This window comes from Salmo trutta, chromosome 11 (assembly GCF_901001165.1).
Source record: "Salmo trutta chromosome 11, fSalTru1.1, whole genome shotgun sequence".
Taxonomy (NCBI): domain Eukaryota; kingdom Metazoa; phylum Chordata; class Actinopteri; order Salmoniformes; family Salmonidae; genus Salmo; species Salmo trutta.
In genome coordinates, this window is record NC_042967.1 from 9,565,039 (window position 1) to 9,581,951 (window position 16,913).

The 16,913-nt window shown below is 46.5% G+C and overlaps 1 protein-coding gene across 1 annotated transcript in view; it reads right to left on the reverse strand.

Moving 5' to 3' along the window:
• Positions 1 to 16,913, reverse strand: part of LOC115201997 (protein WWC2) — a 46,079-nt gene that overhangs the window by 694 nt on the left and 28,472 nt on the right. The window contains exons 13-24 of the mRNA XM_029765857.1: positions 16,743 to 16,777; positions 16,329 to 16,676; positions 14,343 to 14,426; positions 14,145 to 14,231; positions 9,031 to 9,229; positions 3,945 to 4,106; positions 3,202 to 3,317; positions 2,384 to 2,630; positions 2,037 to 2,204; positions 1,778 to 1,870; positions 948 to 1,199; positions 245 to 372 (exon numbers count right to left, since the gene is read on the reverse strand). Coding sequence (XP_029621717.1) covers positions 245 to 372; positions 948 to 1,199; positions 1,778 to 1,870; positions 2,037 to 2,204; positions 2,384 to 2,630; positions 3,202 to 3,317; positions 3,945 to 4,106; positions 9,031 to 9,229; positions 14,145 to 14,231; positions 14,343 to 14,426; positions 16,329 to 16,676; positions 16,743 to 16,777 — 1,919 coding nt within the window. The remainder of the gene's footprint in view (positions 1 to 244; positions 373 to 947; positions 1,200 to 1,777; positions 1,871 to 2,036; positions 2,205 to 2,383; positions 2,631 to 3,201; positions 3,318 to 3,944; positions 4,107 to 9,030; positions 9,230 to 14,144; positions 14,232 to 14,342; positions 14,427 to 16,328; positions 16,677 to 16,742; positions 16,778 to 16,913) is intronic.

Below are 16,913 nucleotides of genomic sequence, written 5' to 3' on the forward strand. Positions count from 1 at the left end.
TAAAAGACGTACTGGGATCTGATTGTGATCAGATCTTAGAAGTGTAAACAGATGAGATCAGGTCACGATCGGGATAAGATCAGGACGAAGGACGCATGTTAATGGCAGGTATAAAACAGGGCTTATATGACCAGTAGGGTTAGTTACCCAAGATGGCGAGACAAGATACAAAACAGTTCAAACCCTATGGTCAAATAGTTGTCCATAAAGGCATAGGGGCTGGACGGAGGGATGTCTGTCTCACCTGAAAGACTGGACCTGCAGGGGGACCTTCTGGCTCTGCTCTCTTAACCGACACACGTCTTTGGAGGCCCTCCTCATCAGCTTCTCAGCCCGCTGCTCCTGACGCTGCTGCTCCTTCGACTGCTCCGCCTGGGACGGAGGGACAGAGGGAGACAGAGAAAGTGTTAATTGAATGAGAGAGACTGATAGATTCGAGAGAGAATTCCATAAAAGTGAGAGCAAGAAAGTACTTCACTTCAGTTGCTCTGAAATGCAGGATACATTTGTCTACCGACTGATGTGGACTCTGCAAATGAATGGTTTCATTCTTTATGCAAAATCTTACTATTCAAGTTGCGACCTGGGTAACGCTTTATTTATTTTAAAAGGGTCACTTCAGGTGGAAGCGAACGGCACCAGATTATACAGCCATTAAGTCTCTTCAGTGCCTAATCAAGCTTGAGAGAGAACCTGGGGCCAGAGGCCTGGCATTAACTGCCGTTAGCTGCTATTAGTGAGAGTGGCTGATGGCATGGTAGAGTGCCTGGAGGGGCATAAGGGGTACAGGGTATCCTTACACAAGCAATCAGATCCCGAGTGCCATTCAAACCATTCCAAAACATTGTGATGTCGAGTGGCCTTGGCCTAGTCACATCACAGCTGGAAATTAGCTGTGTGTATGCATGTGCATACTGTATCTATCACACGTCTATCCGGCCACGTGCCTGTCTCTCGGCCTGCTCCAGCAGCCTGTGAAACCTGTGGTCGTGCAGCACGGACCCAGGCAGCTCCGTCTCTCCCCGGGCCTTCAGGGCCTCCAGGTGGGCCCTCAGGTCCCTCAGGGCCTGGAGCTCGTCGTTCAGACGGCTCTGACGCGTTCGCGAAGCCTGGAGGGCCAGCTCCAAGTCCAGGGAGGTCCGGGTGTTTGTCTGCCCGGCTCCGCCACGCCTCCGCACCACCACCGGCTGGCACAGGGTCTGAGGGAGGGAGAGAGAATGAAAGAGAAATGCATAAATATTTGGTTCCTTATCCTGCATTGTTTTTTGTTTTTTATAATACTTTTATTATTTTCCAATAACAAAAAAATAAGACAAAGATACAATGAATGTCAATGTATTTAGAGGACATAACAAAACTTAACTCATAAATACAAAAAATGAAAAATCCTATTAGGTGGTACGTATTATAAGAAGACAGCATATAGTCATTACAAGCAGTGTTGTTAAACCCCAAATAAGTATTGAGTGGAGTACAGCACAGAGTAGCAGCAGATCATCAACCCAGTTATGAAGGGGGACTAGACCATTTATTCAGTATCGGCTGCCATATTCAGTAAAACATTGGACTTCTATTGGAGGTATTGTATGGAATATATTGCACATTGTTGAAGAACATTCTCAACATTGCTCTTCAGATTATGATGACTTTCATGGTATTTATTGCAACGATCTGGTGCTCCTTTGCCTGATGAAATGTCCCCCTTCATTGGCCAAATCACTCCCATTAAGTCAACTGAAACCGAATGCAATAAAGACATAACAAATGTTACACTCACCCTCTTAACCCTGAGGCTGCGTCTCTCAGAGGTGTTCCGGACAAACGGGCACTTTTTGGATAATGTGGAGCTGTCGCTATCGCTCCGGTTCAACTGTAAGAAGGAGAGAGGGAAGAGAGAGGGAAGAGAGAGGGAAGAGAGAGGGAAGAGTGGAGAACAGGAACGATCCACTGGTGTTAGTCTGGGATTGGGGTGTGTGAGCGTGTATCTAAAAAAATGAAAACATTTCAGTGTGTGTGTGTGTATACAACCCACTCACCCTGCAGATGTACTGGTTGCGCTCCCCAGGGGAGAAGGTTTGAGACCTCATGATCATACTGTTCCGTACGAAGCCTCTCTGAGCGCTGCGTGGTCCTGGTCCCAGGCTGGGTCTGTCTTTAGGCCTCACCGCCACACCACTCATCTCTGTGTTCGTCTCTGCATCCACCTGGAGAAGGGTAGAGTATATTACAGCTACAGAGATGTGGGTTCACTAAATAAAAGTGGACTTTTTGAAGTGTGTGTGTGTGTGTCTAGATCTAAGGGCTATGGGTTCCACATTAAACACACCTCTCGAGGCCAGATTTTTCCATTCAGCCGGGTGTGTGTGTGTGTGTCAGAGCTCACGTGGTTTACCAGTGTTGGTCCTTCATTTGCCTGAGGGAGTCTCTCTTTACATCTCCTCTCCTCCTCTTCCTCTCTGGCTGGCTCTTCTCGACACCCCTCCTCCCGCTCTTCCCCTCCGTACGCCAGCCCAGGGCCAGCAAACTTCGTCTCTGCCTTGACAGAATCTTTCCTCTCCTCCTCCCCCTCTTCTTCCTCCTCCTCCAGTCCGAGGACCAGTTGAGCGCTGTCCTCTCCCAGCATGCTCAGCCTGTCATGAGAGGATTGGTCAGGGTCAGCCATATTGTTACATGCAATGCAACCTGTCCATTCAAAATGTTACGGCGTGTATGCGCACAGCGAGAACATTTTTATGTTTGAGTAAAATGTTGATGTAGCCATGTTGTACGTCTTGAAAGCAAGAGTGACCCGTCGTTTTGCGAGAGGAAAATGTTCCCCGAAGGTGTTTATTTTTTATTTTCTTTCATTTTAAATGTTTAATTGAATATCAAAACATACAATCTACCACCTGCAGTGAAGCCACTCAACATTTACATTCAATTCAGTCATCTAACCGTCTCCCATCCAGAGCGACCCACAGCATCAACCAGGGCCAAGCGCCCTGCCCAAGGTCACGTCGACAGATCTCCCACCAAGTCAGAAGGTGTTTGTAATGGTTATAAAGTGTCATCAGTGAGGGACGTGTCAGTACCATTGGTCTCTGTCCACGCCCAGTTGGCTCTGCCTCTCCACCTGTGATGTGTGTGTGTGTGTGTGTATTGAAAGTAATGGTGTTTGTAATGGTAGTAAAGAGTAGGCTGTGAGGGACAGTGGGTCAGTACCATTGGTGTCCGTCCATGCCCAGCTGGCTTGCTCTCTCCTTCTCCTCCAAGGCCAGCTCCTGTTCCACAGCCTCCAACTCGCTGGAGGTCCTCTGCAGCAGGGCCGACACTGCATCCTGACAACACACACACAACATTGGAACGAGGCACCACTACAGCCTGGGGTGTGATCCCAGGAGCCCGTTAGGACGGCGCACAATTTGCCCAGTGTCGTGCGGGTTAGGGGAGGGTTTGGCCCGGGGGGGGGGGGGGGCCTTTCCTTGGCTCATCGCACTTTAGCGACTCCTTGAGCCGGGCCGGGCGCCTTGCAAGCTGACTTCAGTCGTCAGTTGAACCGTGTTTCCTCCAACACACTGGTGCGGCTGTGTTAAGCAAGCAGTGTGTTGAGAAGCAGCGTGGTTTGTCGGGTCCTGTTTCGGAGGACGCATGACTCGACCTTCGCCTCCCCCGAGCCCGTTGGGGAGTTGCAGCGATGAGACCAGATCGTAACTACTAATTGGATATCACGAAATTAGGGAGAAAAGAGGGGGTAAAATTACAACAACAACTTTCCATTTGACTTTCGTGTGCTACCATCTGCGGTCGATACAGCTATTGGTGCCTGCAGAGATTGATGCTAATATAACCTGCATGCAGCAGTGAATTTGAACTGATCTCCAATCAAAGTGAAGTGGGCATATCCAGAAACATGTAGACTGAGGCAGGCAGAGTCAAGTGGTCTGAAGTGGTGGAGGAGGACTCACCATGTCCACGGGCCCCGCAAGGTGCTGCTCTGGCCCAGTGCCGGGTCTCTCCTGGCTGGCCTCCCCTGTCTCTCTGGTCCTCTCACTGGTCAACAGGTTGTACCACACACTGGTCATATCCCCACTCACTGGAAGCTCTCCCAGACTCACATGGGCTCCAGCCTAGCGAGAGAGAGCGGAAGAGAGAGAGAGAGAGGGTGACATGAGAAAGATAATGACAAAAAGTGACAGAGTGTGTGCGAGAAAGTGTCTGTCAGTTCGTCCGCCCAACATCGGCCACATTCTATACCCTGTCCCAGTAGTAATGGTTGACGTTGTTATTGTGAGGTAACATTCTATACCCTGTGCCAGTAGTAATGGTTGACGTTGTTATATGTTGTTGTGAGGTAACATTCTATACCCTGTCCCAGTAGTAATGGTTGACGTTGTTATATGTTATTGTGCGGTAACATTCTATACCCTGTGCCAGTAGTAATGGTTGACGTTGTTATATGTTATTGTGCGGTAACATTCTATACTCTGTCCCAGTAGTAATGGTTGACGTTGTTATATGTTATTGTAAGGTAACATTCTATACCATGTCCCAGTAGTAATGGTTGACGTTGTTATATGTTATTGTAAGGTAACATTCTATACCATGTCCCAGTAGTAATGGTTGACGTTGTTATATGTTGTTGTGAGGTAACATTCTATACCCTGTCCCAGTAGTAATGGTTGACGTTGTTATATGTTATTGTGCGGTAACATTCTATACCCTGTCCCAGTAGTAATGGTTGACGTTGTTATATGTTATTGTGCGGTAACATTCTATACCATGTCCCAGTAGTAATTGTTGACGTTGTTATATGTTATTGTAAGGTAACATTCTATACCATGTCCCAGTAGTAATGGTTGACGTTGTTATATGTTGTTGTGAGGTAACATTCTATACCCTGTCCCAGTAGTAATGGTTGACGTTGTTATATGTTATTGTGAGGTAACATTCTATACCCTGTCCCAGTAGTAATGGTTGACGTTGTTATTGTGCGGTAACATTCTATACCCTGTCCCAGTAGTAATGGTTGACGTTGTTATATGTTATTGTGCGGTAACATTCTATACCCTGTCCCAGTAGTAATGGTTGACGTTGTTATATGTTATTGTGCGGTAACATTCTATACCCTGTCCCAGTAGTAATGGTTGACGTTGTTATATGTTATTGTGAGGTAACATTCTATACCCTGTCCCAGTAGTAATGGTTGACGTTGTTATTGTGCGGTAACATTCTATACCCTGTCCCAGTAGTAATGGTTGACGTTGTTATATGTTATTGTGCGGTAACATTCTATACCCTGTCCCAGTAGTAATGGTTGACGTTGTTATATGTTATTGTGCGGTAACATTCTATACCCTGTCCCAGTAGTAATGGTTGACGTTGTTATATGTTATTGTGAGGTAACATTCTATACCCTGTCCCAGTAGTAATGGTTGACATTGTTATATGTTATTGTGCGGTAACATTCTATACTCTGTCCCAGTAGTAATGGTTGACGTTGTTATATGTTATTGTAAGGTAACATTCTATACCATGTCCCAGTAGTAATGGTTGACATTGTTATATGTTATTGTGAGGTAACATTCTATACCATGTCCCAGTAGTAATGGTTGACGTTGTTATATGTTGTTGTGAGGTAACATTCTATACCCTGTCCCAGTAGTAATGGTTGACGTTGTTATATGTTATTGTGCGGTAACATTCTATACCCTGTCCCAGTAGTAATGGTTGACGTTGTTATATGTTATTGTGCGGTAACATTCTATACCATGTCCCAGTAGTAATGGTTGACGTTGTTATATGTTATTGTAAGGTAACATTCTATACCATGTCCCAGTAGTAATGGTTGACGTTGTTATATGTTGTTGTGAGGTAACATTCTATACCCTGTCCCAGTAGTAATGGTTGACGTTGTTATATGTTATTGTGAGGTAACATTCTATACCCTGTCCCAGTAGTAATGGTTGACGTTGTTATTGTGCGGTAACATTCTATACCCTGTCCCAGTAGTAATGGTTGACGTTGTTATATGTTATTGTGCGGTAACATTCTATACCCTGTCCCAGTAGTAATGGTTGACGTTGTTATATGTTATTGTGCGGTAACATTCTATACCCTGTCCCAGTAGTAATGGTTGACGTTGTTATATGTTATTGTGAGGTAACATTCTATACCCTGTCCCAGTAGTAATGGTTGACATTGTTATATGTTATTGTGCGGTAACATTCTATACCCTGTCCCAGTAGTAATGGTTGACGTTGTTATTGTGCGGTAACATTCTATACCCTGTCCCAGTAGTAATGGTTGACGTTGTTATATGTTATTGTGCGGTAACATTCTATACCCTGTCCCAGTAGTAATGGTTGACGTTGTTATATGTTATTGTGCGGTAACATTCTATACCCTGTCCCAGTAGTAATGGTTGACGTTGTTATATGTTATTGTGAGGTAACATTCTATACCCTGTCCCAGTAGTAATGGTTGACATTGTTATATGTTATTGTGCGGTAACATTCTATACCCTGTCCCAGTAGTAATGGTTGACGTTGTTATATGTTATTGTGAGGTAACATTCTATACCCTGTCCCAGTAGTAATGGTTGACATTGTTATATGTTATTGTGCGGTAACATTCTATACCATGTCCCAGTAGTAATGGTTGACGTTGTTATATGTTATTGTGCGGTAACATTCTATACCCTGTCCCAGTAGTAATGGTTGACGTTGTTATTGTGAGGTAACATTCTATACCCTGTCCCAGTAGTAATGGTCGACGTTGTTATATGTTATTGTGTGGTAACATTCTATACCATGTCCCAGTAGTAATGGTTGACGTTGTTATATGTTATTGTGCGGTAACATTCTATACCCTGTGCCAGTAGTAATGGTTGACGTTGTTATATGTTATTGTGCGGTAACATTCTATACCATGTCCCAGTAGTAATGGTTGACGTTGTTATTGTGCGGTAACATTCTATACCCTGTCCCAGTAGTAATGGTTGACGTTGTTATATGTTATTGTGCGGTAACATTCTATACCATGTCCCAGTAGTAATGGTTGACGTTGTTATTGTGCGGTAACATTCTATACCATGTCCCAGTAGTAATGGTTGACGTTGTTATATGTTATTGTGCGGTAACATTCTATACCCTGTCCCAGTAGTAATGGTTGACGTTGTTATTGTGCGGTAACATTCCATACCCTGTCCCAGTAGTAATGGTTGACGTTGTTATTGTGCGGTAACATTCTATACCATGTCCCAGTAGTAATGGTTGACGTTGTTATATGTTATTGTGAGGTAACATTCTATACCCTGTCCCAGTAGTAATGGTTGACGTTGTTATATGTTGTTGTGAGGTAACATTCTATACCCTGTCCCAGTAGTAATGGTTGACGTTGTTATATGTTGTTGTGAGGTAACATTCTATACCCTGTCCCAGTAGTAATGGTTGACGTTGTTATATGTTGTTGTGAGGTAACATTCTATACTCTGTCCCAGTAGTAATGGTTGACGTTGTTATTGTGAGGTAACATTCTATACCCTGTCCCAGTAATAATGGTTGACGTTGTTATTGTGAGGTAACATTCTTTACCCTGTCCCAGTAGTAATGGTTGACGTTGTTATTGTGCGGTAACGTTCTATACCATGTCCCAGTAGTAATGGTTGACGTTGTTATATGTTATTGTGAGGTAACATTCTATACCCTGTGCCAGTAGTAATGGTTGACGTTGTTATATGTTATTGTGTGGTAACATTCTATACCATGTCCCAGTAGTAATGGTTGACGTTGTTATTGTGCGGTAACATTCTATACCCTGTCCCAGTAGTAATGGTTGACGTTGTTATTGTGCGGTAACATTCTATACCATGTCCCAGTAGTAATGGTTGACGTTGTTATATGTTATTGTGAGGTAACATTCTATACCCTGTGCCAGTAGTAATGGTTGACGTTGTTATATGTTATTGTGTGGTAACATTCTATACCATGTCCCAGTAGTAATGGTTGACGTTGTTATTGTGCGGTAACATTCTATACCCTGTCCCAGTAGTAATGGTTGACGTTGTTATTGTGAGGTAACATTCTATACCCTGTCCCAGTAGTAATGGTTGACGTTGTTATTGTGCGGTAACATTCTATACCATGTCCCAGTAGTAATGGTTGACGTTGTTATATGTTATTGTGAGGTAACATTCTATACCATGTCCCAGCAGTAATGGTTGACGTTGTTATATGTTATTGTGAGGTAACATTCTATACCCTGTGCCAGTAGTAATGGTCGACGTTGTTATATGTTATTGTGAGTTAACATTCTATACCATGTCCCAGTAGTAATGGTTGACGTTGTTATTGTGCGGTAACATTCTATACCCTGTCTCAGTAGTAATGGTTGACGTTGTTATTGTGCGGTAACATTCTATACCATGTCCCAGTAGTAATGGTTGACGTTGTTATATGTTATTGTGAGGTAACATTCTATACCATGTCCCAGTAGTAATGGTTGACGTTGTTATATGTTATTGTGAGGTAACATTCTATACCATGTCCCAGTAGTAATGGTTGACGTTGTTATATGTTGTTGTGAGGTAACATTCTATACCATGTCCCAGTAGTAATGGTTGACGTTGTTATTGTGAGGTAACATTCTATACCCTGTCCCAGTAGTAATGGGTGACGTTGTTATATGTTATTGTGAGGTAACATTCTATACCCTGTCCCAGTAGTAATGGTTGACGTTGTTATATGTTATTGTGAGGTAACATTCTATACCCTGTCCCAGTAGTAATGGTTGACGTTGTTATATGTTATTGTGCGGTAACATTCTATACCCTGTCCCAGTAGTAATGGTTGACGTTGTTATATGTTGTTGTGCGATAAATCTACAGTGGAGGTCCAGTATCAGCTATGTATTTAGTTAACTGAGTGTTGGTAGGTGCTCAAAGCGTGTGTTTGTGCTGTGCATTGTGCATGTACCAGGCAGTCCTCGGTGCATCCGGTACCCACGGTGCAGGCCTGTTGGTAAGTGTGTTTGTGCTGTGCATTGTGTATGTACCAGGCAGTCCTCGGTGCGTCCGGGACCCACGGTGCAGGCGTCGACGCGGAGCGTCTTGTGCCGGAGGACGGCGTGCGGCGCGGCCGCTCTGAACACCTCGTTGAACGTCACGCTGTCGGGCAGCGCCACGGGCACCACGCGGGTCCTGAACAGACTGCTGATGTCACTGGAAGACGGGAGGAGCGCCACCCGGATGTATCTGTTGGGGGGGGTGTAAGCGGGAGGGAGAGAGAAAAGAGAGTTATACAAAAAAAAAAAATGTCAATGACATTTCAATGTTGTTGAGGTCATGTCGTCCAATAACAACATAATACTCCTAAACTCAGAGTTAATGTGGAGACCGAGGCAGTAGGTTGGAAAAGTGAATGTGCCCTGGGGACTGTTGGAATAAAGGCTGGTTACCTCTGGTGTGTTGTGTTATTGAGATGTGTGCGCTTCTCTTTCTGCCTGCTGTTCTGTAGCTTCCGGCCAGAGGCCTCAAGCATCTTTGAGGATTTCTCTCACTGCTCCAGCTAACATTGACTCAAACACTTCCTGGAAAAAAACCCTCTCTGCAAGACTCCTCTCCTCTCACCCGCAAATGAACCCCCACACAGCAGACTCATCTGCATATGCATATTTCACAAACTACAAAGGAGCCCAAATTTTCACTCAAATGAGTTGAATGATAATAAGATGAAGGAAGTCTGGTTGAAGAAAGAATAAAACATTTTTTTTTAAATGCATAGCTACCCCCTGCTAAGTTGCATCATATTTTCGGGGAGATATTTCAGCTGAATGTTGTGCGAGGGATTCAAAGGCGTTTCCCCGCTGTTCGATTGGACACAAATGTCTTTTCAAGCCTGGGAACATGAGAGAATGGATTAACTTTTTAATTTTTGTCGGCCATAAAAGAAACAGGAAAAGGGGCTGCTGGCGGGAGAGAAAGCCGCGAGGGGTCTCAATAAATAATAAAATGACAGAGCCCACTCACCCCTGCAGAGAGTAGGCAAGACACACCTGTGTGATGTAAGGCCAAGTGTGTGTGTGTGTGTGTGTGTGTGTGTGTGGATGTGGGTGTGTGTATGGATGTGTGGGTGTGTATGTCTGTATGAATGCGTGTGTGGATGTCTGTGTATTTTGAATTTCACCTTTATTTAACCAGGTAGGCAAGTTGAGAACAAGTTCTCATTTACAATTGCGACCTGGCCAAGATAAAGCAAAGCAGTTCGACACATACAACAACACAGAGTTACACATGGAGTAAAACAAACATACAGTCAATAATACAGTAGAAAAAGAAGTCTATATACAATGTGAGCAAATGAGGTGAGATAAGGGAGGTAAAGGCAAAAAAAGGCCATGGTGGCAAAGTAAATACAATATAGCAAGTAAAACACTGGAATGGTAGATTTGCAGTGGAAGAAAGTGCAAAGGAGCAAAATAAATAAATAAATAAATACAGTCGGGGAAGCGGTAACTGTATGGGCTAAATTATAGATGGGCTATGTACAGGTGCAGTAATCTGTGAGCTGCTCTGACAGCTGGTGCTTAAAGCTAGTGAGGGAGATAAGTGTTTCCAGTTTCAGAGATTTTTGTAGTTCATTCCAGTCATTGGCAGCAGAGAACTGGAAGGAGAGACGGCCAGAAGAGGAATTGGCTTTGGGGGTGACCAGTGAGATATACCTGCTGGAGCGCGTGCTACAGGTGGGTGCTGCTATGGTGACCAGTGAGCGGAGATAAGGGGGGACTTTACCTAGCAGGGTCTTGTAGATGACCTGGAGCCAGTGGGTTTGGCGACGAGTATGAAGTGAGGGCCAGCCAACGAGAGCGTACAGGTCGTAGTGGTGGGTAGTATATGGGGCTTTGGTGACAAAACGGATGGCACTGTGATAGACTGTATCCAGTTTATTGAGTAGGGTATTGGAGGCTATTTTGTAAATGACATCGCCGAAGTCGAGGATCGGTAGGATGGTCAGTTTTACGAGGGTATGTTTGGCAGCATGAGTGAAGGATGCTTTGTTGCGAAATAGGAAGCCAATTCTAGATTTAACTTTGGATTGGAGATGTTTGATGTGAGTCTGGAAGGAGAGCTTACAGTCTAACCAGACACCTAGGTATTTGTAGTTGTCCACATATTCTAAGTCAGAACCGTCCAGAGTAGTGATGCTGGACGGGCGGGCAGGTGCGGGCAGCGATCGGTTGAAGAGCATGCATTTAGTTTTACTTGTATTTAAGAGCAGTTGGAGGCCACGGAAGGAGAGTTGTATGGCATTGAAGCTCGTCTGGAGGGTTGTTAACACAGTGTCCAAAGAAGGGCCAGAAGTATACAGAATGGTGTCGTCTGCGTAGAGGTGGATCAGAGACTCACCAGCAGCAAGAGCGACATCATTGATGTATACAGAGAAAAGAGTTGGCCCAAGAATTGAACCCTGTGGCACCCCCATAGAGAATACCAGAGGCCCGGACAACAGGCCATCCGATTTGACACATTGAACTCTATCAGAGAAGTAGTTGGTGAACCAGGCAATGCAATCATTTGAGAAACCAAGTCTATTGAGTCTGCCGATGAGGATGTGGTGATTGACAGAGTCGAAAGCCTTGGCCAGGTCAATTAATATGGCAGCACAGTATTGTTTCTTATCGATGGCGGTTACGATATCGTTTAGGACCTTGAGCGTGGCTGAGGTGCACCCATGACCAGCTCTGAAACCAGATTGCATAGCGGAGAAGGTGCGGTGGGATTCGAAATGGTCGGTAATCTGTTTGTTGACTTGGCTTTCGAAGACCTTAGAAAGGCAGGGTAGGATAGATATAGGTCTGTAGCAGTTTGGGTCAAGAGTGTCCCCTCCTTTAAAGAGGGGGATGACAGCAGCTGCTTTCCAATCTTTTGGAATCTCAGACGACACGAAAGAGAGGTTGAACAGGCTAGTAATAGGGGTTGCAACAATTTCGGCAGATAATTTTTAGAAAGAAAGGGTCCAGATTGTCTAGCCCGACTGATTTGTAGTGGTCCAGATTTTGCAGCTCTTTCAGAACATCAGCTGACTGGATTTGGGAGAAGGAGAAATGGGGAAGGCTTGGGCGAGTAGCTGTGGGGGGTGCAGTGCTGTTGACCGCGGTAGGGGTAGCCAGGTGGAAAGCATGGCCAGCCGTAGAAAAATGCTTATTGAAATTCTCAATTATAGTGGATTTATCAGAGGTGACAGAGTTTCCTATCCTCTGTGCAGTGGGCAGCTGGGAGGAAGTGTTCTTATTCTCTATGGACTTTACAGTGTCCCAAAACCTTTTTGAGTTTGTGTTGCAGGAAGCAAATTTCTGCTTGAAAAAGCTAGCCTTGGCTTTTCTAACTGCCTGTGTATATTGGTTATTGGATGTGTGCTAAGGTGTGAAGAATCAGAGCAGGTGGTCAGTCCAGTTCAAGTGTTCAGCAGTCTGACGGCTTGTAGATAGAAACTGTCTCTGAGCCTGTTGGTATCAGACCTCATGCTCCGATACTGTCTGACGGCTTGTAGATAGAAACTGTCTCTGAGCCTGTTGGTATCAGACCACTTGCTCCGATACTGTCTGACGGCTTGTAGATACCAACAGGCTCAGAGACAGTTTCTATCAGACCACATGCTCCGATACTGTCTGACGGCTTGTAGATAGAAACTGTCTCTGAGCCTGTTGGTATCAGACCACATGCTCCGATACTGTCTGACGGCTTGTAGATAGAAACTGTCTCTGAGCCTGTTGGTATCAGACCACATGCTCTGATACTGTCTGACGGCTTGTAGATAGAAACTGTCTCTGAGCCTGTTGGTATCAGACCACATGCTCCGATACTGTCTGACGGCTTGTAGATAGAAACTGTCTCTGAGCCTGTTGGTATCAGACCACATGCTCTGATACTGTCTGACGGCTTGTAGATAGAAACTGTCTCTGAGCCTGTTGGTATCAGACCTCATGCTCCGATACGGTCTGCCCGACGGTAAGGGTGTGAACAGCTCGTGGCCGAGGTGGGTGGGGTCCTTGATGATGCTGTGGGCCTTCCTCAGGCACCGTTTCCAGTAGATGTCCTGGATGGGTGGGAGCACGGTCCCAGTGATGTACCGGGCCGCCTGCACCCCCCTGGTCAGGACGCTCTCAACAGTGGTAGTATTTGGACGCAGCGTGTGTGTAAGAGAGAGGTGTGTGTGTGTGAGAGAGTTTGTGTTTCACAGAGAGATGTGTGTGAGAGAGAGTTTGTGTTTCACAGAGAGATGTGTGTGAGAGAGTTTGTGTTTCAGAGGTGTGTGAGAGAGAGAGTTTGTGTTTCACAGAGAGATGTGTGTGAGAGAGTTTGTTTCAGAGGTGTGTGTGAGAGAGTTTGTGTTTCACAGAGAGATGTGTGAGAGAGAGTTTGTGTTTCAGAGGTGTGTGTGAGAGAGAGTTTGTGTTTCACAGAGAGATGTGTGTGAGAGAGTTTGTGTTTCACAGAGAGATGTGTGAGAGAGAGTTTGTGTTTCAGAGGTGTGTGTGTGAGAGAGAGAGTTTGTGTTTCAGAGGTGTGTGTGTGAGGCTGTCCCTCCTATCCTCCTCTGTCAGTCTCATACTTCTCTGAGAGAGAGAGAGAGAGACAGAGAGAGAGAGAGACAGAGTGTGTGTGTGTGTGTGAGAGGACATCACACCAGTTATGTAATGTTGTGTTGTCGTGATGTGTGTTTTGTCCTATATTTTTATTTAATTCATTTTTATTTTTAATCCCAGGCCCCCTCCCCGCAGGAGGCCTTTTGGTAGGCTGTCATTGTAAATAAGAACTTGTTCCTAAGTGACTTACCTAGTGAAATAAAGGTTCAATAAAATAAAGAAATAAAGCCCAGTATTGAGCCGTCTAGATTCAACATTGACACACGTCCCCAGAGCAGCCCTAACACCTCCAGGTGCCAAGTCAACTCAACACTGACAGGCTGAGCACAGCGGCACTCTCAAAGTCAACATGGTCTGTAACACGCTGCGATGCTGTCTGTGTAAACGCAACACTGACAGAGTCTAGTCAGTACACATGGATATACGATTGAATGAATGAAAGGAAAGATTGAATGAATGAATGAATGAGTGAATGGATGGATGAATGAATGGACGAATGAATGGATGAATGGGTGAAAACTCACACTCTGGTAGTGGAGGGGACTGACAGGGCAGCAGGGTTTTGCAGCTGCATGATCACCATGACAAAACTGGAGTTGGCAGCATCATATCTGTAAACAACAACACTATCTTTCATTTGTCCGACAACAGGGCAGGATGGAGTAATAGACATTGCGTACCTTAATGTGTGTGTGTGTGTGTGTGTGTGTGTACACTCTTACTTCAGGCCTATCTGGACCTGGGCAGACTCAGGAAGGACAGGCTCATCCTCCAGGTACACCACCGGTTCATCAGACTCCATTGACCTACTAACACACAGCAGGTTTTTCATTATTACCAATCAAAAAGAAAGTCTGGAATATAAAACAGAGAACAGAGGTGGAGCAGAGGAAGGAGAGACGGGAAGGAGGCAGAGGAGAGAGACGGGAGGGAGGCAGAGGAGAGAGACGGGAGGGAGGCAGAGGAGAGAGACGGGAGGGAGGCAGAGGAGAGAGACGGGAGGGAGGCAGAGGGAGAGAGACGGGAGGGAGGCAGAGGAGAGAGACGGGAGGGAGGCAGAGGAGAGAGACGGGAGGGAGGCAGAGGAGAGAGACGGGAGGGAGGCAGAGGAGAGAGACGGGAGGGAGGCAGAGGAGAGAGACGGGAGGGAGGCAGAGGAGAGAGACGGGAGGGAGGCAGAGGAGAGAGACGGGAGGGTGGCAGAGGAGAGAGACGGGAGGGAGGCAGAGGAGAGAGACGGGAGGGAGGCAGAGGAGAGAGACGGGAGGGAGGCAGAGGAGAGAGACGGGAGGGAGGCAGAGGAGAGAGACGGGAGGGAGGCAGAGGAGAGAGACGGGAGGGAGGCAGAGGAGAGGGAGGCAGAGGAGAGAGACGGGAGAGGAGAGAGACGGGAGGGAGGCAGAGGAGAGAGACGGGAGGGAGGCAGAGGAGAGAGACGGGAGGGAGGCAGAGGAGAGGGAGGCAGAGGAGAGAGACGGGAGAGGAGAGAGACGGGAGAGGAGAGAGACGGGAGAGGAGAGAGACGGGAGGGAGGCAGAGGAGAGAGACGGGAGGGAGGCAGAGGAGAGAGACGGGAGGGAGGCAGGAGGGAGGCAGAGGAGAGAGACGGGAGGGAGGCAGAGGAGAGAGACGGGAGGGAGGCAGAGGATAGAGACGGGAGGGAGGCAGAGGAGAGAGACGGGAGGGAGGCAGAGGAGAGAGACGGGAGGGAGGCAGAGGAGAGAGACGGGAGGGAGGCAGAGGAGAGAGACGGGAGGGAGCAGAGGAGACAGGAGGGAGCAGAGGAGAGACATTTCAGAGTGAGAGCGAGAAAGGGTGTCCATGGCTCATCGTCTAATTTAAATCAAATCAAGAGGAGAGCAAGTGAAGACAGGAGAAGAGGGTATGAAAGAGAGAGAAAAAGAGAGCAAGCAGAGAGAGAGAGCAAGTGACAGAGGAAGAAAGAAAGAGAGAAAAAGGGAGCGAGGGAAGCAGGGAGAAAGCTCGCTGAGAGAGACAGAGTCCACACCACACTGGTTGAAGGGATCAGCATCAACCCCCCCCTTTAGGGGGCCAGAGATGAAAGAGTTTGACCATAGGAGCAGTTTTAGTGGGAAAAACAGACATCAATGAGGCCAGTCTAATCACGAAAAGCCAAACTGGGCAACAGAGCCCATGGACTAATTAGGAAGACACAACTGGGCAACAGACCTCTGCGTGTCTGCATCTCAAACATCTCTCTCGTTTGACAAACAGACAGGGCTTCTTCCATTCAGTCATTAAAGAGCAGATGTAGCTCTGTCTCCGACTGTGTGATACACATGAGACAAAGCTAATTGTGTGTGTGTGTGTGTGTGTGTGTGTGTGTGTGTGTGTGTGTGTGGGTGTGTGAGTTGAGGAGCCTTCAGTTTGGTGTTTTAATTGAGGTCTTGTGGTTTTCCATTCACAGCTTGCGCCAAACATCGCAGGCGTTGGGTTAAATGGAAGAAGGGGAGAGGAAGAGGAGGTTAAAAGACCCATCGTGACCCTTCGAGTGGACCAACACTATTGGGAACAGCAGTACCTCAAGATAAATGAGAGGGATGGAGAGAGGGAAGAGGTTGTGAACGAGGGGGGCAGAGGTTGAAAATGAAAGGCAGGGGAAGGGAGGGATGGAGAGTGCTGAAGAGAGAGAGTGTGCAATCGATCGATCAAAATAATGAAAAGAGCGGGAAGTGAGTGTGACCCACCGTTTGACATTAGAGGCCTCGTACACCCCACTGTCCCCGGCCACGGACTCGTCTGACACGGCTGCTGACACACAGGTGGGCCTGTCCTCCCCCGGCCTCTGGAGGTCCACGTCTGACAACAACACAGACGAAGACATGAAGTACAACTGAGATAAGACACCAGAGTTGATATGCGCGCGGGGGGGGGGGGGGGCTGCTGCTTGCAAAGTACTCGAGAAAAGTTCATTAATCCAAAAAAGTGTTTTCGTATATCTACGAGACACATCCAAAGATGCGATGGGAGCCTCCAGTACCTCCAGCAGTACCTCCAGCAGTACACATTTTAGCTGTAACCCTGGAGAAGCACACCTGATTCAACTTGTCAACTAATCATCAAGCCCTTGAGTTGAATGCAGAATATTGGTTCGGGGTTACAACACAAATGTGTGCTGTTCGGGGGAACTGGAGGACTGGAGATGGGGAACACTCTTAGTTTATGTAGTGGTGCTGTTTCAGTGCAGCTCCATTTTAAGCTGCTAGGTGACAGTGTTGCGCCATGCAGCGCAAGGCATTTCTAATCAGTGGTAAATTCCAATGAAGGGAGGA